This window comes from Hypanus sabinus, chromosome 13 (assembly GCF_030144855.1).
Source record: "Hypanus sabinus isolate sHypSab1 chromosome 13, sHypSab1.hap1, whole genome shotgun sequence".
NCBI classification, from domain to species: domain Eukaryota; kingdom Metazoa; phylum Chordata; class Chondrichthyes; order Myliobatiformes; family Dasyatidae; genus Hypanus; species Hypanus sabinus.
Genome location: NC_082718.1, coordinates 90,239,706 through 90,265,662, shown reverse-complemented (window position 1 = coordinate 90,265,662; position 25,957 = coordinate 90,239,706). Strand labels below are relative to the sequence as shown.

General features: G+C 36.5%; 1 protein-coding gene across 1 annotated transcript; it reads left to right on the top strand.

Moving 5' to 3' along the window:
• The first annotated feature begins 1,030 nt into the window (after window positions 1-1,030).
• Window positions 1,031-25,895, top strand: LOC132404109 (cell cycle checkpoint control protein RAD9A-like). Its single transcript, XM_059988154.1, has 10 exons — window positions 1,031-1,177; window positions 2,018-2,170; window positions 3,060-3,174; window positions 7,051-7,150; window positions 8,542-8,648; window positions 8,767-8,873; window positions 14,457-14,521; window positions 15,849-15,974; window positions 18,216-18,471; window positions 22,386-25,895. The coding sequence occupies exons 1-10, from the start codon at window positions 1,070-1,072 to the stop codon at window positions 22,548-22,550; spliced, it is 1,302 nt and encodes a 433-aa protein (XP_059844137.1). The 5' UTR covers window positions 1,031-1,069; the 3' UTR covers window positions 22,551-25,895.
• The last annotated feature ends 62 nt before the right edge of the window (window positions 25,896-25,957 follow it).

Here is a 25,957-nt window from a genome sequence, read left to right as displayed (position 1 = left end):
CCGGCGATATGCGGAACCCGGCCTCGTCCTGTGGAGGAACTGACGGCCGAGGCCCGAGGCCCCAGCGGATGGCGCGAAAGCTCGAGCGTCCATCGCGCCCGCCGTCTACATGGACAGTTTCCCCGGGATCAGGGAATATGCTCATGTGCTGCATAGAGAAAATACAACTCCTCATTTAAGATTATTATTTTAAAACCATTTTACCGTCTCAGTTGTTAAAATCAAGCCTTATCTGTATTAGTGACAGGTGAAACCCCAAGGACAGCACCATGAAATGCATCATTCCCGCAAACAACCTGAGAGGTAGCTTCTAAAACATTCACTGTTTTTATTAATGTAACAGATGCTTATGCTTTAACGGCATATTTAGTCAGTTTACATTTATTCAAAGGAATAAATGTGGACGGACTGTATTTAATTAATCACAATTTTGTTTTCAGACCTGTCATTCGCTGAACTTCTTTACCAGTCATTTTTTGAATATAGAGTAGGCTTTTTAGCTTTCTAGATCTATGATCCGAATTGTCATCAGTATGGTTTTCATTAACATTATTATTAAAGATAACATTTTAAGACTTTTTCCTCATCTCTCCATTGATTTTGTTTGACATCTGATGTAAGAGCCCAAACTAAACTTTCAATAGCTTAAATGATTTCTTTTAATCCTACAAATTAATCACCCAGGTGGTGGGCAAAATAATCTGGTTTTCAGGTCAGCTGTAATTGCCATAATTAACCATGCTATAATATGTGATTTTGTTTCATAATGCTACGTATAATCCATACATATAATGTTTTGTCTGGTGGATTTGGAGCTCCTTTCCGGGGAACACGCTAAGATGATAACGCAATATTAATACATAGCAGCCTCTCCGGACTCTGGATTGGGATTGCCAAACATTATGTGGATTTTCTGGTGTAGTCTGTTTTGTCATGTGCTTTTGTGATATCATTCTGGAGGAACGTTGTCTTACTTTTTAACTGCATTGCATTTGTGGTTTTTAAATGACAATAATCTGAATCTGAATATGAGTATGTTAAACAGTGAAGGAAAATGAAATGTTAATTAATGTTTAATCATGAAAAATGTTATCTGTACTTTGCAGCTTTTGGAAAAGCAATCCATGCCCTTTCCCGAATTGGCGATGAATTATGGTTTGATCCTTTGAAAAACGGTGTAAGTTGTAGAAATTGACAATATGTTTGTGAGCCTTAACTTCTAGGAAGTGTTAAAATTGGATAAAACATACCCTTTCTTTCAGAATGTTCTGATTTTAATCTTTTCATATATGTAGTGGTCTCTTAATTATTGCATTGTGGGGTGGGTGCAATGGATGACCAACTGGCTAAGCTTTCTCCTGCTGGTTCAACATAATAGGTGGAGGAGTTTGGACCAAATTTGACCCAAATAAATAAATTGTATTAAAAATTTTACTTCAGTAGTCATGCAGGTTAGGAGGGAAATTAAATAAACCATTCCTGTTGTTCCCCTTTAACCGTCATGGAGCATTTTAAAATCTTTTGAGCAACAATCAGCTAGACTGCTTGCCTGAGGACCTTGGTGATGATTCATTATATGATATTTTCTTTAGTGAATTTGAACAAAGATGTTTTTAAATTTCCTTACTGCTTGTTGGCATGTTCAGTACTTCATTAAAGTATACTTTCATAACTTAAATATCTTCAAGGTATAATGGCTCAGCCATAATATTAGCTGTTTTATGATTCTAATTGGAAAACACTATTTATGTTAAACTATTCCAAAGGGGGCTGGCACTGAATTTCATTATGGCTCAGGTCCTTCAAAAGAGAAACAAAGATTAGATTTAAAAAAAAGAAAAGAAAATTGATAAGGGATCACTTCCTTAATTTTGAAAAATGGCAAGCTCCTTTAAAATTTTATACCCTGATCATGAATCTTTTTAAGTAAAGTAATTGTTTTCCTACTTAATTCGTCAAAGGGCTTTGAATATTCAGTAGTATTCTAGAATAGTTAATCATTATTTTTTTTCCACAGCTTGCACTGAGATCAGTTAATTCTTCTGGATCAGGATATGCTTGTTTTTTATTTGCTCCCCTCTTCTTCCTGCATTATAGTCGGGATGTCAAGCAGCAGCAAGATTGCACTGAAGCTGAGGTTGTACCCCTCAACTGTAAAGTAGCAGTTAAGGTAAAGTTTGTGTTTTCACAGCCTACAGGTTAAAATGGTTGACATAGACACCTAAATAATATTTTTTATTTAAACAGGATTTAAATGTGTTTCTCAATACACTGTGTAAAATTTGTTTAATGGTAAGATATGTTGGTACAACATTATGTTAATATTGTTTCTTTGGTGTTAGCTGGAAGGCAGAAAATCTGAGCATGGTCTTTATTCAGTTTATAAGAATTCTATTGGCTTGAATAATAGAAATCACAATATGCCTGCTCTTGTGGTGAAATATGGAATTGCCTAAGTTGGAAAAGAATCTTCTTAATCTTTATTATGCCTTATTTAGAAGCCAGCAAGCTAATCATCTTGGTGTCACTGATGTCTAAATTTAAACCATATTCAGCAAGAATACAGTTTATACTTGTTACTGAATGTTTTCATTTCCTCAATAACTTAACACAAAATAATATTCCATCAAATGTGGCTTTGCAATCCTCTGTATTCCACTGATAATGCACTATTTATGTGTTGCTCTCATTACTTGACATAATTTAGTAAAATGTGAACAAATTTGAAAATTCAGAAGTCTTTAAATAGTATTTTTAAAATAATCATTCAATTCTTACAAGCCTGATTCTTTTGAGCAAAAGCATTATTTAAAGGTAAATTTCTTGCCCATATTTTGCTCCCTTTTAAGAACATCTAGAAAATGATTTTGTATATGTTCTTACCAGTGTCTTGTTACAGTATTCAAATCATACTAATGATTTGAGAGGAACCTGTATTTGTAATCTACCTTTCAAATGACAAATGTCCAGAAAGCACATTACTGAGTTTATTTATTATGATAGGTAATTTTATTACTACTTCTTGGCTGTCTGTGCTTTTCTTTTCTTCTTTTATTTAGTATATTCTTCCTATGTTTCGATGCCTAACTACACTAGAGAGGAGTGTGGAAAAATGCAAGATTTATGTAAATTCAGAGGACTGCAGAATAGTTTTTCAGTTCTGCTGTAAACATGGTAGGAAAATAGTTAATTAATCTGTCTTTCGATTTAATTGTAGCTAGTTTTATGATTTTGTAGAGGTAAAGATAGTATTGGTAATTAATAGTGCAGTAGATGCAATTTATTATGAAATGTAGAGAGATGTGATGGTCAATTCATGCAAAGCAATTTTCCACAGATAAATGAACTAACAAGTAAGATATTTGGTTGATGTCCAAGTATAATGAAAGAAAGATTACTTGTATGGTATGATCTTTTCATAATCCTGGGTCACCCCGAAGCACTTTGCAGTCATTGAGGTATTTACTTCTTGTGATTGGATATCTGACTAGTTGTGTTCTACAGGGTTTAGTGCAGGGACACGTGCTATTTGTTATATGAATAAGTTGGATTTGATTTTAGGAGACAAGATCAGTAAGTTCACGAAGATCTGTGGAGTTGTTGATAGCGTGTAAGAGGGTGATTCAGAAATCAAAGGTGCAGAGGGGCTTGGGAGTCCTTGTGCAGGATTCCTTAAAATTTAATTTGCATGTTGAGTCAACAGTAAGGAAGGCAAATCCAGTGTTAGCGTTCATTCAAAATTCAAAGTAAAATTTATTATCAGTGCGCATACATGTCACCACATTCAACCCTGAGATTCTTTTTTCTGTGGGTATTCTTTTTCCTGCTAATATAAATAAATAGCAATAAATAATAAGTGCATTAAATAACAAGATAAAGAGTCCTTAAAATGAGTTCATTGCTTATGGGAGCATCTCAATAGATGAGTATAGTTATCCTCTTTTGTTCAAGAGCCTGATGGTTGAGGGGTAGGAACTATTTTTGAACCTGGTGGGCGTGAGTCCTGAGGCTCTTGTACCTTCTACCTGATGGCAGCTGCAAGAAAAAAGCATGGGCTGGGTGGTGAAGATCTTTGATGATGGATACTGATCATGTCAAGAGAATTAGAATATAAAAGCAAAGATGTAATGCTGAGGCTTTATAAGTCATTGGTCAGACCATAGTTGGAGTATTGTGAGCAGTTTTGGGCCCCTTATCTAAGAAAGAATGTGCTGGCATTGGAGAAGGTCCAGAGAAGGTTCACGAGAATGATCCCAGGAATGAAAGGGACTTGAGAAACTGATTTACAGAGAAAGGTTGAATAGGTTAGGACTTTATTCCCTGGAGTGTAGAAGAATGAAGGGAGACTTGATAGAGGTATATAAAATTATGATGGGTATAGATAGAGTGAATGCAAGCAGGCTTTTTCCACTGAGGCTCACTTTTAACATTTAAGAAAAACTTGGACAGATACATGGATGAGAGGTGTATGGAGGGATGTGGGCTGGGTGCAGGTCAGTGGAACTAGGCAGAAAAATGGTTTAGCACAGCCAAGAAGGGCCAAAAAGCCTGTTTCTGTGCTGTAATGTTCTATGGTTTTATGGCGCTGGGCCTGTACTCACTGGAGTTTAGAAGAATGAGAGGGGATCTCATTGAAACCTAACAAACATTGAAAGGCCTAGATAGAGTGGATGTGGATAGGATGGTTCATATAGTTGGGGAGTCTGGGACCAGAGGGCACAACTTCAGAATAGAAGGACTTCCCTTTGGAACAGAAATGATGAGGAATTTCTTTAAGCTGAGGTGGTAAACCTGTGAAATTCAGTGCCACAGATGGCTGTGGAAGCCAAGTTGTTGTACATATTTAACGCAGAGGTTGATGGGTTTTTGATTAGTAAGGACGTCAAAGGTTATGGGGAGAAAGCAGGAGAAAGGAGTTGAGAGGGATAATATATCAGCTATGATGAAAAGGAGGAGCAGACTTAATGGGCTGAATGGCCTAATTCTACTCCTGTGTCTTATGATCTTATGTTGGTGAGATGGGCTGAGAAATGGCAGATGGAGTTTAATCCAGATATATGCTAAGTGATGAATTTTGAGAGTACTAGTGATATATATCAAGAATGGTAGTGTGATAAGGTGTATTGAGAAACAGAGGGATCTCGGTGTACAAATCCAAATATCCTTGGAGATGATAGTGCCAGTGGATAATATGGTTAAGAAGGTATATGGAATGCTGGCCTGTATTAGTCAGAGCACTGAATGTAAGAGCATGGAGGTTATGCTCCAACTCTATAACTTACTGGTTGAACATTACCTTGGAGTGGAAATCGTCAAAAGTCAACATGATTGAGATATGTACAATTGAAGGGTATAGGGTAAATTGCAGGAAACTATTCCCCATATCAGAGAAGACTGATTTAGGGACATAGATTTAGGGTTTGGGTGAAGAGATTTAGAGGGGATCTCTGAATAGGAGAGGAATGGGAGATCACCACCAGCCCTGACTGCCTCCAGTGCACCTGTACCCACAGTCACTGTTGCAGATGTCAGATCAGTCTTATGGAGAGTCAGTCCATGGAAAGCAACTGGCCCAGGTGGAGTCCCTAGTAGGGTCCTTAGACCTTGCGCAGATCAGCTGGTAGGGTATTTGCAGACATTTTAAACTCCTCCCTACTTCAATCTGAGGTTCCCACTTGCTTTAAGAAGATCATTGTCATCCCAGTTCCAAAGAGAAGATAAGATAATGTTCCTTAATGCACTGTTCCATCATAAAGAGCTTTGAGAGACCTACAGAAACCCCAGCCTCTCAGAAAGCCTCAGCCCACTGCAGTTCACCTATTGACAAAACAGGTCCATTGCAGTCACCATCTCCCAGACCCTATGCTCATCTCTGGAAGATCTGGATAGTAAAGGCACCTATCTCAGACTACGATTGATCACAGCTCTACCTGTAATACTGTAATTCCAAGAAAGTTAATCTCCAGACTACCATTAGATAGGAGCTTTATTCTTGTAAATACTTTATTAAACAATGTAACATCCATGAATACTTTAAGATCATCTAAACTATCCATTGTATTTGGGGCATTCTAATTCAGTACCATTCTAACCAGAAATGGAAGAAAATAAATCAGTGTTGATGTTAATCGCCCCCTCATTGAAAGTATTAAATTCTGAGAAATCAGTTTACAACTGTGTTCAGGAATGGAATCCTTGTGAAGAATAGCTGCACTTTGCATACACTGCCTGAAGCATTTTTGCTAGTCAAAGGAAGCATTTGGGTGGGTTTAATACCAGTGGATCCCCACTGGTTGGCATAGGTGTGATGGGCCAAATGGCTTGTTTCCATGCTTTATGACTTTATAAATCTATTGAAGAAATACAGGGAATGCACAGCATGCCAGATGAACAGCAATGTGAAAGGACTGTTTAATCTATTTTTCTGAAGTTAATCAAGAGATAAAGAGTTGCCAGCACTGGAGATATCTATGCTCTTAGAAACAGTGCCAATTAAAAAGTTCCCTGTCTGGGGCAAGACTAAACAGCTTAGCTAAAAGAATAGTACCTCACAACCCTCTCGATAATTTATTGGAGTTTTTTTCTAAAATTTGTGCTCCCAGTCTTCAGAGTGGGAATTCAGCTGCCAGTTTTCTGATTTGAAGGTGAAAGTGTTGCCAATGGGCTATGGGTGGTCAAGAAAGCATGAGAACTCAGTTTAGCATCTTATGTGAAAATTGGCATTGTGACCAGGCAGCATTTACTTATTAATACTTAGAAACGTCAGCCTAGTTCGTGTACGGGTCTCCAAAGTGACGCATAAGGTCATGACATCACCTCCAAGGGTACAGTACTTCATTTGCCATGAAATGTTAAGGAGTATTCTGAGCTTGTGAAAGCTACACTTGGTAATTGCGCATTTTATTTCTGTTAAGTTCTAGAGATAAAATAACACCTCTCTGTTGCATAATCTGTGAGAAGATGTCAGTGTGTCAAATGATATCTTGAACATTTTATTTTACTTTTTCAGTGGATCTTGTTCCAAATAACTTTCTATGTTGCTGTTTGCAGGAATTACTAAAGCTCACCATTTGGCATTTCAGGAATGTGAGTCCCTTCAGGCTGTGTTTTCGAAGCAGCTAAGCCCAAATATAGTGCGATGTCATGCAAGGTAGGAACCATTGTGCCTTCCAGCTGGAATAAACTTGTGGGTGAAGAACATTATTATTATCAAGGAAATTTAAGATGAATAAGAAGCAGACTCCATGTGGTATTTTATTAGTTTCGTAGATTGGGAATTTGACAGACAAAAATATTAGCTGGAGCATTCCAATATCCCTAAAGGGTCTGGCACACAAGCACTGAGATAATTAATTCTTTATTAACATAATAGTTGTAAATGATAAGATGTTTTATCAATGTTTCAAAACAGAAACAGACCCTAGACTGAAACACTACTGGAAGAAAAACAAATGAAATTAAATTGGTATATTGATTTATGTTGTCACATGTACTGAGATAGCCAGCTGGTGGTGTAGTGGCATCATCACCGGACTTCAAGGTGAATGGTCCCGAGTTTGAATCTGGCCATCTCCTTGCACGCTTTCCATCTGTTGAGCATTGAGCTAGCAACTTGGCCTTGTGCAAAACAGTCAAATGCTATGGAAAACGCAAAAAAAAAGGCTGCTGATGCACCTCAAGGCGTGAAATGGAACAACAATGTACCGAGGTACAGTGACTTTTGTTTCCCATCCCCACAAATCATTTCATCACAACAGTGCAGAGAGAGAGTACAAGAGAAAAAACAGAGTAGTTGTTGCTGTTATAGAGGAAGTACAGCTGTAAACAATAAAGTGTAAGGCTATAAAAAGGAATGTTGTGATGTTGAGTCCGTCTTATAAAAGGAGTTTAGAAACTGTGAGGGGGAGAAGTGAGAATGTCGGTGTAGGTCGGATCTTTGATTAAGTTGACTGCTTTATCGAGGAAGTGAGAAGTGTAGATAGAGTCTGTGGCGGGAGAGGCTGATTTCTATGATGTGCTGCATTGTGTCCACAGCTCTGTAGTTCCTTGCATTCACAGGCAGAACAGTTGCCACATTAAGCTATGATACATCAGATAGTATGCTTTTATAGTGCATTGATAAAAATTGGTGAGGGCTAAAAGGGACATGCCATTTTTTTTTAGCCTCTTGAAGAAGTAGAGGAGCTAGTTACCTTTCATGATTGGCCAGCACAGGCTATTGATGATGCTTACTCCTAGGAACCTGAAGCTCTCAGCCCTCTTGACCGCAGCACTGTTGACACAATCAGGAATGTGTGTACTGGAAGTCAGTGACCAGCTCTTTTGTTTACTTTAAGGGAAAGGCTGATGCCATGACACTAAGTCACTAGCCTCTCTCTCTCTCCATCCTGTGCTCTGACTCATCATTATCGAGGTATAATACCCTGCAAAGGGAAGTGTTGAGTCCCATTCTAGCTGTTTGGAAATGAATTTGCTTGGAATTATAGTATTGAAAGGAGAAAACCTTAAAACAAAATAATTCATGTAATTTAATTTTTAAAGGCTTCTCTCTGACATAGCAGTTCATTTTCCAATGTCTCAAGAAGAAATTACTTTGACCGTAACTCCTTTGAAAGCATTGTTCAAGAGCTATGTAGATGAAGACAAAGGTAACTTAATTTCAATCATTACTGTAATTCAAAGGAAATAGAGTTCAAATATCAGTTTAAGGAGATAATTCCCTTTTAAATTCTGTCCTCATGTTGACTTTTTCTTGTTAATATATAGATTTCTCAAAAATAATGCAAACTGAAGTGAGCTTAAAACCCAGTGAGTTTGAATATCTGCAGGTTGGAGTTGATGCTGAGATAACATTTTGCTTAAAGGAGCTTAGGGTATGGAAAATTATTTTATTGTAGTACATTGATGTTTCTGAACTTAGTGTTACAAAATCACAAAAATTCAATGTAGTAGAGCTAAAATATAGACCAGCTTTCTGTATATCTGAATCATAGATTGCTTTTATTTAGAATATATATGAAAGGATTAAATACATTAAAAATACATGTGCCAAGGATTTTTGTAAAAGACAGTTTTATTTTCTCCTTAAAACATATACCTTCTAATTCTATTCTCTTGTTACTTGCTTTCTGCAACACTTTCTCTCATTATCCCTGAGCTTCAAGTCTCTACTGCTGAGACAGACAGATGGGCATTCATACTCTACAGACAAACAAGCTTCCTAAGTGTAGAACTAGAATAATGGCAGCGTGTCCAAACATGAATTATGCCCAAGGGACAATTGTAAACTCAAATGGGAAAGTGAAATGATTGCACCACAATGCTTTATGTACATAATTAATATGTCACTACAGAAGTTTACAACATATTTTTAAAAAATCATGATTTTTACAATAATGACAATTTTAAAAATTATTCATAATTTTCATGAATTATGTACAAAGGTATACAGCTCTCTTACACCACCATCATTTGCTCATTGCTCACCAGTAAAAAATACACAGGATAGCATAGATAATACTTAGCATTTTGTGGTTTCCTACTGAAAATGGATAACCTCACTTGTTCCTATATTATACACAATCTCCCATTTACATAGTTTGTCTATATCCCATTTTTGCACCTTCAGTGCCATTTATATTCTCAGTTAGCTTCATGTCATCAGCAAACTTGCGAATGTTACACTTGATCTCAGCCAAATTGTTGATAAAGATTGTTAAGCTGAAGCACAAATTGCCATGGTAGCTTACTCAAAACAGCCTGCCAGTCTGAGAAGGACCTTTTTATTTCTACCTTCTTTTCTATCAGTTTTCTGCTTCCATGTTTCTTTATTATTCCCTTTGTGCGACAATCTTGTGTGGAAATCTCATTCACCAAACCTTATTTTCAACAGGCTTTTCTTGAGGTCCTCAAAGAACGCAGAAGCTCAGTCACATTCCTTTCATAAATCCATGTTAACTCTGTTCAATTTTATCATTTTCTAATTGTCTTCACTTTACATTATCTATGATAGATTTTAGCATTTTCCAGCTACTAAAACCAGGCTAACAAAGCTGGGGGTGTCTGTGCTCTCTCTCCCTTCTGCATTAAATAGATTTGCTAAACTACAGTACATGACCATTCCAAAACCTATAGAATTTTGGAAGATGGTAACTAGACCATTCACTTTTTCTATTACTGTACTGTCACCTACAAGACTGAAATACAGATATTTTTGTTCTTGAGATTTATCATTTTTCACACACTCCAATTAGAATTTTGTTTGGTAATACTAATTCTCTTTATCTCCTCATATGCACTAGACCTTTGGCTTTCCAGTATTTACATGAATATGTTTTTGTAAGCTGCAGTGAAACAAAATACAAAATATCTGAAAACAAGAGAAAAGCTGCAAATGCTGGACATCCGAGCAGCACACACAAAATGCTGGAGGACCTCAGCAGGCCAGGCAGCATCTGTGGAAAAGAGTACAGTTGATGTTTCGGGTGCTCTTTTCCATAGATGTTGCCTAGTCTGCTGAGTTGCTCCAGCATTTTGTGTGTGTTGATACAAAATATTTAATTCCTTTGCAAGTTCTGTATTCCCCATTTTAAATTCTGCTGCCACTTTCCTTTACAAATCCACATTTGCTTTTGCTAGCCTTTTTTTGCCTTTAGTTACTTAGAAAACTTGCAGTCTGCCTTGTGTTTCTCATTAGTTTACTCTTGTATTCAAGTGTGATTGGACTGGTTTTCTTGGTTGTTTTTCTTCCTTAAAGAAACCCGGTTTGTCCTGGCAAAATCCAGACTGGGATTTGGCAAAGACATTATCAAAGAGAATGTGCCACTTGATAGCACAGTATCGATAATTTCCATTATTTTGCATGTGATTGAGGGGACACTGAGCGTTAACTATTGGGATAGGAATTGACTTTTTTTAATGAACAAAAATGTATCTGGATATTTTTCAACAATATACAATACAGTGCAAAACTCTTAGGCACCCTGGCTATGTGTATGTGCTTAAAACTTTTGCACATATTTGTCAATGTTGAGTGGAGAGTGAGTTTGTAAATCTAGCAGGAGCAAAGCATGTTGGGAATAGGGTAGCACTGGGGCGGGGACTGATGTGGGTGCAGACACGCCCAGCCCTGAGACACCAGGTAGGGTAATTTGATTCCAAACAATTAGTTTATTGATCATAATAGAATGTGTCTCTAGTGCATCCTGCTCCCTTCTCTCCCTTCCCCTTTTCCCAACCATGATTTTCCTCTCCCTGCCCCTTTCTCACTCTCAGTCCACAATAGAGACACATATCAGAATCAGGTTTATCATCACTCACATAGGTCATGATTTTTTTTTTGGCAGCAGTACAGTGCAATATTAAATTACTACAGCACTGTTCAAAAGTCTTAGGCACATATATTTAGCCAGGGTGCCTAAGACATTTGCACAGTACTGTAGCATGGCTAATGGCACAACTTATTTTGGAGTACAAGTCTTCAGCGATGCAGCCAAGATCTTGTCAGTAGTCCTAGAATCAATTGCCAGCTCTTTTGTTTTGCTGACATTGAAGGAAAGATAGATTTTCTATCTCTTGTCATCGTTTAAGATTTGGCCCACTATAGTGGTATCATTTGCGAACTTGCAGATGGAGTTAGAACAGAATCTGGCCACGCTGTCACAAGTATTAAAACTTTGAGATGTATTCTGTACTGCATAATTTCTACTGTCAAGTATAACCAACAGCACTCTTAGATTCACACTCAAAGGTATTGATCTAACTTGTTTAATCGCAAAATGCCACACTAAAATGTGTATTAAAAGAAAACTGTCACATCTTAGGTACCCTGAGGCAGTTGTTTTGTTTGTGTAGCATTGTATGTTGATAAAACAGATAATGATATCATACTGTCAAGTGGTAAGAAATGGTTTCTTGGGATTCTGAAATGGAAAAATATCAGGATATCTCCTTTTTAACAAGGTAGCATTGAACAAAAGAGAAAAATAACAACTTGAATGTTTAGTTGGAAGAATTGGCATGTGCATCCAGGCTATTTTATTCAATTTCCAAAAGTGCTGCAGGTGATTTATTTATAAGTTACTTGCTACATCCATAGGATTGATCAGATAGAATTCAGAGCAGATGACACATAATGATTCAGAAGGTGGCAGAACTTGAAAATTCAGAGATAGCTAGCTACATAATGATATCAGCCTGTGCTGAAAATTGGATTGAAAAGGATGCTAATTATTGCTGACTGCATGAAGCTGCTTGCTGATGTCTGTGGAGCAGCTCCCTGAGGAGATTGGTCTGAAATAGAGTGTTTCCGTGAGGCATTGTGAGTAAGGTTAAAATTAGGCTTTGTATTACAAGGTAGGAGACTTTTTGATTTTTTGCTAGTATGCTTTATACTTACATTACTACTTTCTTTTAATTATGTAGTTTTTGTCATTTTAATTAATACCCACAGGAGTAAAGTAACAAATGTGTTAAAGCTCCTTTTTTAATCATCCTACTTTGCATATTTCCAACCAAACCCTGGTATTTAAATCAATATTTGTCATTTAGAATTGAATTAATGCAAGCTATTTTAAACTTCCAGTCCATCTAAAGGAATGACTGGTATGGAAATGTTATGGTGGCACCTTAGATATATTTTTGATGCCCAAGGCCCTCTTAAGTTAATTTGAGTAGGCTTTTCAATTAATATTGTATAACAGAAATTGCTTTCTCAGTCATGTTAGTTATGCGACAGTTCTGTGGGTGAAAATGTCTTGCTAATGAGAGAGGTCAGAGGAAAATGGCCAGACTGATCCGAGATAACAGGAAGGTGACAGTAACTCAAATAGCCACCTGTCACAACAGTGGTGTGCGGAAGAAATCACTGAATACACAATGTGTAGAACCTTGAAGTGGATGGGGTTCAGTAGTGGAAGACCACAACGGGTTCCACTCCTGTACCTAATAAAGTGGCCACTGAGAGTACTTGAATTTTGTTAGTCTGAGCTTTTGTGAAAGAAATGGCAATGTATTTACAAGTTCTAAAAATTTTGGAGCATGAAGTCACAAATTTCAAAGCTGAACAGAGTTCTGTTCTTTCGACTTTTTTATTCAGCTTGTGCCTCTTTCGACATATCATTTACGTGGAGGAACTACCTTTATTTGTAACTGGCTTTCTTCATTAAAAAGAGCCAAGGTCTCCTATTTTGGGAAGGGCTTGTAGATTTTACTCTAGTGAAAACACATTACTGTATTAGCAAAAAGTGCAACTTATGATGGATAGCATTCTTCTAATGGGCTTGATGATTTTTAACTGGTGTGTAGTCAGTTACATTGTAAAACAAGTAATTTATACATGTTAGAACTGTGTAATTCAAAATGTGAGATATTGTTTTGAAGTTAGCGAGTGGGCTGGAAGATGTTACTGAACATCCTCAGCTGGGGATAAATTGGAGAGGCAGGATTTAATACATCAGCAGAGCTGCCACAAAGGATGACGACTTTAAACGGCCATTTAATTTTCATTTGTGCTTACAGCTCCTGTGCAGTGTTGTTGCAAAGTTTGCTCTTCGAACAGAGCAAAACGTGCTTCATCAATATTTCCATTTTATGTCCTATCAAGACTATTTAAATACTTTAAATTAATAGCTACACACTTACTATTACATTTATATTCATTTGTTTTTTATACTACTTATCTTTATAGGATTTACAGGAATCTACATATTGTAAAAAACATTTTACAATTATGAATGCCATGCAAATTGTAATGTGGTTTACCATTTTATTAAAATTTTCATATTCTTTTATCTCTTTGCTACAGGCCTATATAATAAGTGTGCACTAAATTTAAATATGTAAGGTATCTCATGGTTTGTGTTGCAATAAATTATGGCTTTAGAGATAATTTGCCGGTTTTGATAGTAACTTATCAGTCCAGCTTTTTTAGTCCCCCAGAGATGCTAACTCTTTGTAGCCTCCAGTTCCTTACATAATTATGCGTCATTCATATATTCTTACATACATGCAAAAATGGGTCGTGATATTTGATTGAAGGGAGAACCAGTCATGGTCAATACTTTGCATAAGTCTTAATGTTCTATAGCAGCTTTCAACATAAATATTATGACTTCAAAATGTCCTCTTCATCAGTTGAACTTGTACCATAACAAAAAAATTCATAAGTAATTGGTTCATTTTACAAGTATTTACATTACTGCATTATACATATTAATCCAGCAGTTTTATTTTGAAATAGATTTTCAATTGCCAAATTTTTATTTGATCATCCAATGGCTTACTAATCCATGGTTTGGAGCTGAGAAATATAGTCTCTAAAATTGAAAAAATTACATTTATTTTAGTTTAAGATGTTCTGTTATATTGTTTTGCATTGCACTGCTAAGAATAACGCATTATTTTAAAAATCTGTGCTATTATATTTTGCTACAGATAGATTTTTTTTGTACTTTAAGGGTCTTCTGGCATTTGCAGAATCAATGAGCCTTTCTGTTTCAGCCCATTTTGGAACAGCTGGGAAGTGAGTTTATTTTCTATCAACAACTTTATAGTAACAAAACCAGCAATATTTGTGCTTGTTTGTAGGTGCTATAAGTTGTGATTATTGTAGGGTGTGCTTGCTGTATAACAATATGCATATTTCCATTTATATAGCACATTTCTCTAAAAATTATCCTAAAGTTTCTCACAGAAAGGAGAAGCTACAAGAACGGATGACTAAAAGCTCATCAAAAAAGTTGAATTTCAAAGCAGGTTGATTGAATTGACGACGTGGATGCAGGTGAAAGGAGAGGGTGGTTAGAAGTTTAGAAATGCAGTAGATAGCACGGAGGTAGACCATTTTGTTTATCAAGCCAGTCTGGCTAAAAAGAAAAGTTATTTAGACCAATCTGTCTGTGGTCATTCATGTCATAGTACTTCAGTACGCATACAGGTATTCTGCAGTCACGATGTAGGTTTCTGCTTCCACCACCATTTCAGACAGTGAATTCCGTATTACCGCTACTATTTGCTGAAAAAAAACCTAATCCTTCAGACTGATATCTCTAAATGGAAAATGTCTTTCCAGTTCACATAGTCTAGCCTTTGTGAAATTTTATGCAACTCAGTTAAACCTCCCTTAAGGCTTCTTCGTTTCAAAGGAACAAGTTAGTCTTTCCTCGCATCTAAAATTCTCCAACCTTAGCAACATTCACGTATTGTGGCTAGAGTGTACATAGTACTTAAACTGTGGTCTGATAAGCATTTTAGTTCTTGCATAATCATGGAAAGTAACATATTCTATAGCTTTCTGAACCACCTTTTCTGCAAGTTCTTTAATAACCTTCAACCTGCACAAAAATGTTTGAGACTTACTGTATACCTTGCCTTATTTTCCATTTTCACATCCATTTCCATAAACTTCAGATTAAATTCCATTTGCCCCTTTCTTGCTCACATAACCAATCCATTGCTATCTTGATAATTTTATACAGCAGAGGTTCCCAACCATATGCCATGGACCAATACCATTAAGCAAGGGGTCCATGGACCCCAGGATGAGAATCCCTATTATAGAAGTATCAAAACTTGATCAGAGCAAGTACTTGATATCTGGAGTCCTTGCCACAGAATAATCAAATCTGATTTTATACTTTTTGAAGAATTAAAACTTTTTAAAGCCAATCTCTGTTCATAAGGACCATTTGTTCAAAAAACATAATTCTACTAATTACATAATATTGAGATATTATTTTCTAAATGATTTGCATTTAAATTCAGGTACAGGCTACTTTTCTCAAGTCAGGAGATATTGCAAAGCTTCATATTCATGAAATTTCAGTCTTTTCGTCTATTTGATTTTACAGGCCAGTTGGATTTATCATTGATAACATGATGCTCGAAGCTATTTTCGTTCTGGCTACATTAACTGACATTGGGAGTCAGTCATCATCACAGCATACACAGAACTCAAAGACCTTTGACAATAAGAGGTACAGCTTTGTGGATATACTTTTGGTTGTTAAAAATATGGAATGTACAACAGCACAGGAACAGGCCATTCGGCCCACAATGTTGAGTTGAACCAGCTAAAAAGCAAATCAAAAACACCCAAACACTTATCCTACACCATGTCCATATCCCTCCATCCTCCTTACATCCAAATGTTTCTTAAAAACCTCTGATGCATTTGCCTCTGCCACTATACCAAGCAGCGTATCCCAGGCATCCATGACACTTGAGTAAAAAACTTAGCCCTCACATGCCCCTTGAACCTACACCCTCTGGCCTTCAATGCATGTCCTCTGGTATTAGACATTTCAACCCTGGGAAACAGATATGCTCTGCCTACTCTATCTATGCCTCTCATAATCTTATAAACCTCCATCAGGTCTCCCCTCAGGCTCTGGCACTCCAGGGAAAATAATGCAAGTTTATTCAGCCTCTCATGATAGCATATGCCCTGTAAGCCAGGCAGCATCCTGGTTATATTATCCAGTTCACAAATATTCTCTGAGATGCTACGTTCTCTAACTAGTATTTTCACAATATGATCCTTCTGTTTCACTGATATATGCACCCTTGATTATCATAAATTGGCAATTATCTGAAGTGATTTAATTGAACTCCACTAAGTATTAGTTATTTAAAACAAATATTTAGCCTTTGGTACAACACAGGTGCTCTTTATAACAAGTGTTTTACAGAGTGGAAAGGGGGTGGTATTGTGAAGCAAGACTTGTGGATCCTTGCTGTAACCATATTTTTCTTGTGCATCTTGCAGGTAACAGTAATCTTAGTTTATGCATGAAATATCTTTCACTTTAGGATACAAGCTATGTATGTTAATCCTTCTTCACTACTTAACGTGCAGTTTGCAGTCTCCCTATTACAAACAGCTAATCATGCTGAACTTATGATAAAATTCCAGACAACCCTAAGTACTGAATTCCTATGTGCATGCAAAATAGTGTGATTTTTCAAGTTTACCATCAGCACATTTGGAACTAAATTTCTCTTACTTAAGTTTAAAGAAAAGTCAATCATAGACAGTGACAACATGACTTGTTTATTTTCCACTGCCCACAACTTCCCATTCATCATTTTTTAAACAAGTTTTTAGCAAAAGATGTACAATTCTCATTGTTTGGTTATTTCAGTGCAACAGCACTCAGCCACTTGGCAATGCTTACTTTGTTTCAATTTTTAAAAGAGTAATAGCAAAAGTTATGGAATCATACCAGATTTACAACAGGAGCAGAGGTGATGTCTGTTGCCAATCCAAAACACTCTTCTGCTAATCCCAGCCATAAGCACTTGATCTGTAGGCCTGCAGTTTTTTTATCTCAAGCACACAGTGTTTGCACTGTGTATGTTTACACCAACAATCTATATAGACTTCAAATTCCAGACTTTTACACCCTCTGAGTGAAAATGCATTTGATCTTTAAAATCTTCTAACAGTTTCTATAAAACTATGGAGCATGGTTTTTAATCCTTGTGCTAATGGAAATAGATCCTTTCTATTTTCTCAATTTAGGCCCGTTGTCTTTGCAATTACCTCAATTAATTTACCCTTAAGCCTCCTGTTCTAAAGAAAGCAAATTTAAATTTCCTTAATTAATTACAATTTTCAGTCCTAAATATTCCTAAATTTCCTGTGCCATGTCCAGTGTAATCACATCCTTCCTGTACCAGACTGTATACAATACTCAAGCTGTGATCTAACTAGGGTTGTACATAGATCAAATATTACCTTCTCAGCCTTACCTTTTAAAGGTAGGTTTCCAAAATACTTTCCTGATTAGATTGAACCATTCCTGCAACCTTGTGATGATATTTAGACAGATAGTAATATACCAAGGTCCACACCACTCAATATCCACAATGAATGCGTATTTCCAACACTTTTGAATCAGAAATAATTTACTGTATTTTTTAATACTATGGAATGGTAAAAATCAAATTAAAGAATCAAAAATACTTGTGATTAAAATATAATTTGCAAAATTGATTCAATGAAAATTGGATGTCTCTTTTAGTTTTTAGGAAACTGATACTGAAACTGGATTCAGACTGGTGAATAAACTTTTAAGATTTGTGAATATGTAAGCCCAGTTCTTTTTTAGTTTGCTGCTGGATCTCATATTTAAGTTCTTTGATATTATACACTGGTGTATTAATATAAATAGTTCTTAACTACTAGGATCTTATTAACATTCATCTACCGGCAGTGTTAATCTGACTAACATTCAGATTGAAGATGTGAATAAATTGATTACTGAAGAAATCAATGCACCAGCTATAACCATAGGAACCACTTTACAAAAAGATGCTCAGTGCCAAATTCAGGATGGAGAAGATAACGGCAGGAGCCCCAAATTAACTGAAGAGCTGAAACAAAATGTCGAAACATTCTCTGTATGTAACAGTTGTTCAGAGGATGGAGTTGAAAATGAAATGCTGGCTGGAACACCACCAAATAAAAAGGTAGAGTATTGATTTATAAAATATGAAATGCTTTTGTTGAAATAAATTTACTTTGAATTATAAATTGTAAAATATTGTACTTCAGACACTATAAAATTATACAGCAGATCATCCCTACAACTGGCTTAATTTAAATTTTCTTAATAGATTTATGCTTACCTTTTCTCATGTTTTAGCCCTCCAAAAATTTTTTTTTTTAACCTGAAACAAGTTCTGAATCTAGAAAAGCTAGTACAGAAAATATTCCATTCTAGTTATTGGGCTGGAATACCCATCAATGCTCAGCAGCTTCCAATCTCCAGCACTGCTTTTCCTCCAGTTAGGAAAAAAGTATTCTACTGTAGCCATAAGTAAGATTATCTGTCAGTACCCTAGCATTTCTTGGCCAAGAGCCAAATATTTCATTAAACCCAAATGGTAAGGCTTATTTATGTTTATATAAATAAAAACAATCAACAGGAATTTTATTTCTTTTCCTTTTCCTGCCTTATTTCCTGGCTAGATCTTCTGAATTTCACCGTTGGACCTACTTCTAAGTGACTTCTTTCTGTTTATTATTTCTCCACTAGCTCCCTTTCCAGTATTTTTCTGCCTTTGTGTTACAGATGCTAAATTATACCTTATGGCCTGCATTTCTTATTAGAAACAAAACATCATGATAATATACATGGTGTTGCAGCCATCAACATGAAATTAAGAACATTTTATGATTTAGAAAGAACTGATTGCTACTGTTCTGACACTCATCAATTAACTCCTTCAGGATCAGTATCCTTCAAGGTAGGAGATCTGCCATCCTTACCCATTTTTGCCTTTTGTCACTATAGACCCAGAGCAACATTAATTCTTAATTAACAATTAATTCTGAAATGGCCCAAGGTTCACTGAACTTTACTTTCCTTTTGCAATTTCACCTTGGTTCTATTTCACCAAGCTTCTGACTTGCGTAATCTGTAATTGTTGATTATGCAGATATATCCACAATATACTTGAAAAGAAAGACAGCTCCTGGAGTATTTCCTTAGAACTGGAGTTGGTTTATTATTGTCACATGTACCAAGGCTTCAGTGAAAAGCTCATCTTGCATACTGTTCATACAGATCTATTACATAAAACAATGCAGAATAAAGTATAATAGCTACAAAGAAAGTGCAGTGCAGATTAAACAATAAGCTATGAATTCATAACACTGTATATTGTGAGGTCAAGAGTCTATTAATATGCAATGGACTCTTGTAGGGACCATTTCACAGTATTATAATAGGTAGAAGCTGTCCTTGAGACTATTGGGTCATGCTTACATGCATTTTATACTTCTTGCCTGGTAGAAGAGAGAATGTACAGGGTGGGTGGGATATTTGATTATGCTGGCTCCTTTACTGAGGCAACAAGAAGTTTAGAAAGTCCATGGAGGGGAGACTGGTTTCCATGACGTGCTGAGCTATGTCCACAGCTCTCTGCAGTTTCTTGAGGACATGTGCAGAGCAGTTGCTATACCAAGCCGCAGTGCACCCAGACAGTACTTTCTATGGCTATTGGTGATGTTTGCTTCTAAGAACTTGAAGTTCTCAACCACAGCACTGTTGAGGAGGATGGGAGTTTGTGCACCACCCCCATCCTGAAGTCAGTGACCATCTCTTTGGTTTTGCTGACATTGAGGGAAAGTTTGTTGTCTTAACCCTATGCTATTAAGCTGTTTATCTCCCTCCTATACTCAGTCATTATCAGGACCATAAGATATAAGAACCCAATTAGGCCTTTTGGCTCACTAAGTTTGTGCTGCCATTTCATCATGGCTGATCCATTTCTCTCTTAGCTCCAATTTCCTGCCTTCTCTCTGAAACCCTTCTTGCCCAGACTAATCAAGAATCTATCAATCTGTGCCTTAAATACACCCAGTGACTTGACCTCCGCAGCTGCCTCTGGCAACAAATACCACAGATTCACCACACTCTAAAAAAAATACCTCCTCACCTCTGTTCTAAATGGACATCCCTCTATTCTGAGGTTGTGTCCTCAGGTCCTAGACTCCCCCACCAAAAGAAACATTTTCTCCCCATCCACTGTATTGAGGCCTTTCAACATTCACTAGGTTTTAATGAGATTCCACCCCACCCATCCTTCTGAATTCCAGTGAGTATAGGCCTGGAGCCATCAAATGCTCCTCATATAAGCCTTTTTGTGAACCTCCTTTGAACCCTCTCAAATGTCAGCACATTCTTTCTTAGATAAGGGGCCCAAACTGCTCACAATACTCCAAGTGAGGCCTCACCAATGGTATATAAGGCCTCAACATTATATCCTTGCTTTTGCATTCTAGTCTCTTGAAATGAATGCTTAACATTTGCCTTCCTCACTAACTCAACTAGCAAACTTAACCTTTGGGGAATCCTGCACAAGGACTTTAAAGTCTCTTTGCACCTAATATTTTTGAAATTTCTCTCCATTTATATAGTAGTCTACACTTTTATTTCTTTCACCAAAGTGCACTTCCCTGCCATCTTTGCCCATTTTTCTAATTCTAAGTCCTTCTGTAACCTCTCTGCTTCCTCAACACTAGCTGCCTCGCCACCTATCTTTGTATCGTCTGCAAACTTGGCCACATGGCCATCAGTTGCATCATCCAAATCATTGACATAATATAAAAAGCAGTCACTGGTAGCCAACCAGAAAAGGCTCCCTGTATTCCCACTCTTTGCCTCCTGCCAATTAGCCAATGCTATATTGATGATAGTGTCTTTCCTGCAATACCATGGGCTCTTATCTTGTTAAGCAGCCTCTTGTGTGGCACTTTGTCAAAGGCCATCTGACAATCCATATACATACCCACTGGTTCTCCTTTGTCTATATTGCTTGTTACTTACAACAGATTAGTTAGACAAGATTTTCCCTTCAGGAAACCATGCTGATTATGGTCTATTTTATCATTTGCCTTCGTACCCCAAAACCACAGCTTCCGAGCCACGGAGTCAGACTAACTGACCTATAATTTCCTTTCTTCTGCCTTCTTGAAAAAATGAAGGGACATTTGCAATTTTTCAGTCCTCCAGAACCATGCAGGGTCTATTGATTCTTGAAAGATCATTACTAATGCCTCCTCAATCTCTTCAGCTACCTCTTTCAGAACTCTGGATGCAGACCATCTGGTCCAGGTGATATATCTACCTTCAGACCTTTCAGTTTCTCACTCACCTCCCCAGTAATAGCAACTTCACTCACTTCTGCCTCCTGACACTTTCGAACTTTTGGCATACTGCTAGTATCTTCCACAGTGAAGACAGATGCAACATACTGATTTAGTTTATCCACCATTTCCTTGTCCCCCTTTACTACCTCTCCAACATTGTTTTCCACCGGTCCAGTATCTCATCTCGCCTCTTTTACTCTTTACATATCTGAAGAATCGTGTATTCTCTTTAATATTGTCTAGTTTATCTTCATATCCATCTTTATGACTTTTTAGTTGCCTTCTGTTGGTTTTTAAAAAAACTTTCCAATCCTCTAGTCTCACTAATTTTTTGCTCTATTATATACCCTCTGTTTGGCTTTGACAGCACAATTGCGTCATCCTGCCTTTAAAATACTACTTATTTGGGATGTACCCATCCTGTACCTTCCAAATTCCTCCCAGAAACTCCAGCCATTGCTGCTCTGCCCTCATCCCTACTACCACCCCCTTCCAATCAATTTTGGCCAGGTGCCCTATCGTGCCTCTGTAATTCCTTTTATTACACTGTAACCTGACCTTAGCCTCTCCTTCAAGTTGCAAGGTGAATATCATATGATCGTATTGTGAGCAGCTCACCACAGTAGTATCATATGCAAACTTGTAGATGGAGTTAATGGAGATTATTACCTTAAAGACTCACTTGATTTGTATGTATTAATCATATTTGTATTCTTTCAAAAAAAAGTTGTGTACACTATTCTTCAGTGAAGTGCTGTCTAAATATCAGAAGAACAGTCATCAATCTTTAGTGTGCCTGGCAAATGACAGTGAAGAGGAGGAGATCAAGGAAGGAAAATACAGGCAAGATTCTATCAATTCAGAAATGGCAGCCTTGGCAATGTCTTGCTAAAGGGTTTCTGGATCTCGAAAGCCCAGGGGCAGTAAAGCATCTAAAGCAAAAATCTTGTAGTACTTTATTGCTGTTCCAACTATAAGATACAGACTGCTGTTCAATGAGTTAAAGGGCAGAAAGCAATTCAGTTTTCATATTCGAAAGCATTACAGCATTAACAATAGCAAGTTCAATGCCACAAGTTATCAATTGATTACATTAATCCTTTTTGGGCATAACAGTACAAAATGAGTTTGGATTCTTACCTGCCTGCAGATACCATTTTGAATGCCGTTCAAATTTCTTTAAAAAATTTGAAATGTAGATCAATCAAATTTAAATGTTAACTTATTGCAAATTGAATCCCTTGATCCATACTTAGACTAACAAGAAACCTGGAAAAAATTTCTATGCAATTGCTTTCATGACCTCAACTTTCTATTTAGTGATGTTTCAATAAATTTTCTATTTTGGAAGATAGCTAATGTAGAACCTTAAACTGCCATTCGGGGACTAAAGAAATAAAAAGGACTTATTAAAAATAGTTTAACTTATTATAGTAAATCTTTGAAACTCAATATGTGAGTTCTTTTGTACACTTTTTCCATGTCTGTGTACTTAAAGTCATGCAGTAGTCCCTCAAGACATACTAACTCCCACAGCAGCGAGATTTCAGTAACTGAGACAGTACACCAAAATGTTAAATTATTTATATTAAACCCAAGTATATTTAAGTCCTTGAAATGGTGGGAAATACAATATCTAGCTTTTGCTGGAGCAATTTAGCAGGGTTCAATGCATTTCTAAAATTTCATTATTGAGATTCGTTGACATGTTCTTACGGTCCCAAATTACAATTATAATCTCAGCATAATACATGAATGGTTTACTGGATGACCAGTTTAGTGGAAAATGGTTTAGTGGAAGCATGTTTATGAATTTTACACTCAATGTTGAATTGCCAAATCATTTTTCTACTGAGCTGTAGTATGTCTGATTGTAATAGTCAAAACAAGATAGCTGTTAACAAGTATCCAAAATGTTTTGTGAAGCATGGAATTTGTGTTCTGAGCTTGTCAAAATTTAGGTAATTAATCTGTAGAAAATTTTGGCAACTAAGCAGTTTCTGTGAATATTTAAAAATCAAATCAGTGATGCTTACAGCAGTGGATGCCACTTAGCCTATTAAGCATACAGGCTTTGCCAGAGGGAGAGAAATACAGAACTCCTAGTCTGAAAATAACACATGATGCCTGGCACTACCAGTGAAGCATTAAGTTTGTTATGCACAGCAGAAAAGATTATTGCCTATATATTGTATTCAATTTACTAAGTTAATAGAATTCAAATACATCAGATTATTCACAAAGTATCATCCATATTGTCGATGAAAAATTAATGAAATATAAGAGTTGACTATTTGCATATTCAGCATCTGTGCATTTATAGTCCATATTATTCTCTTAAAAAGTGCATGCAAGGATTCTGACAGTTGACAAATCTGAGTATTAAATAGTAAATGGAAAAAACTGGACAAAAAGAACCAAGTATCTAACCTTGAAATTTTGCTAATCCATATTTAAGTATGGTATTTAGAATCACCAACTGGCTAAATATGAATATGTCAAGTTGTAATTGAAATAAATTATATATTGGTGCGCAAAGCTCTTTTTGGAATTTAAGCTACTGTTTAGATTACAAAAATGTTATTCTTGAAAACATTGCATTCAACATTAAAAATATAAAATGATGTAGTGTTTGATACTGTAAACAGCATATAATGACCACATAATGCTGGTAGGCATATTGAACTAGGATGTGCTTCAATATTTGAAATGTGAAGGAGGATTTCTTCATAAAGGCATCCCTGGAAATTAGTCCTGTTTATTCCCAAGAAGTTATGTCTCCAAATTTAAAATAACAGAAAGCATTCCAAACTTATCTCTAATGCTGGAAATAAGTACACAAATCTAATCATCCTTTAGAATATCCCTAACACATTTGGTATTCAGAAGGAATGGCACATATATTCTAAGTATTTTCTGTCTGGTTTGTGAAGATGTGCAGTACAGGGCGGGAGGGGAAGAGGAGGGGAGAGAGGAATGTTAGTATTAACCATTGGTGTGAAAAAACCTGGGATCAGAAATGGGAAGTTGATTAAAGCACATTTTAATACTTTACATGTTTATGATTAATAATTTGGTGGAATGAAGGTTGTCAGAAGAAAAAATAATTTGTGTTAGTATGTTGATGGCTCTTCAAGTTTTATAATTCTTGGTAATATTACATCTCCATTTGCATTTAGCGATGTCATACATTAGACTAGACATTTGCAGTCTTGATACATTTTTCCTGGTTTTTATTTCTTGTTCCTGTTTTGATTAGTTTTTACCTTTCTATGTAGCATCTAGAATACAATGATGAATATTCTGTGCTTATTTTAGACCATGCCATTTTCTACTTAAGCTTCCCAACACCCACTCTTAAGGGCCAACCACCATAAGCCTTATCCAGCAATCTTCTCTAGCAATCCTATTCCAGAAAGTGCAATTATAAACTGTCCTAAGGCAATTGTATTGGTTGGGCTGCAATGTTAAACCAAAAAAAATTAATACATGTTTTATAATTTGCATTTTGAGAACAGTGTTGTATTTGGAATATGGCTTGATGCTTCATGTCCTGCATCTTCTGCTGAATAGGTCTCATGTTGTAATCTTCCTCCAGGAAACTAACTCCCCTCAAGGTTCTTTCCAGTTATACATGTTCTCTTACAAACTTTTGTTAATCAATTCTACCCAACCCCAAGGGCTTCTGCCCACTGATTTTTTTCCTAACATTCAATTTAAAAGTGTAAGGTTGATTAACCAAGTGTACAACTAAAGCAAGAAATAAGTTTTATATGTATTTAACTTAATAAAATTAAAAATGCAAATTACTTTTGCTGGTCCTCAAAATGAATCTGCTTTATGAAATAGTACATCAAATCTACTGGTGAATCGTCAGAGGAGTTCAATGGAACATGGAAGAAATTATCAAGCAAACAGCTACATAGAAGTTCTGGATTAACATTAGTCCCAAGTCCCAAATGCCTATACAGTTGGGGCAACAACCATTCCTACAGATGCAAACACAAGGAAACACAAGGAAGATGCTGGAAATTCAAGCAACACACACAAAATGCTGGTGGAACGCAGCAGTCCAGGCAGCATCTATAGGAAGTACAGTTGACGTTTTGGGCCAAGACCCTTAGTCCTGACTTTCCGACAGATGATACTTTGGGGCATATTTTAGCAGTTTGAAAACTGCAAATTAGTAAGACATTACAATACTTGCCCATGCATTTCTTCACCCATTCTTTCCAGTACAATAGATTTTTATGTAAAAAAATGTGTTAAGTGATAGATGTTGCTTTTAACTATGCTATG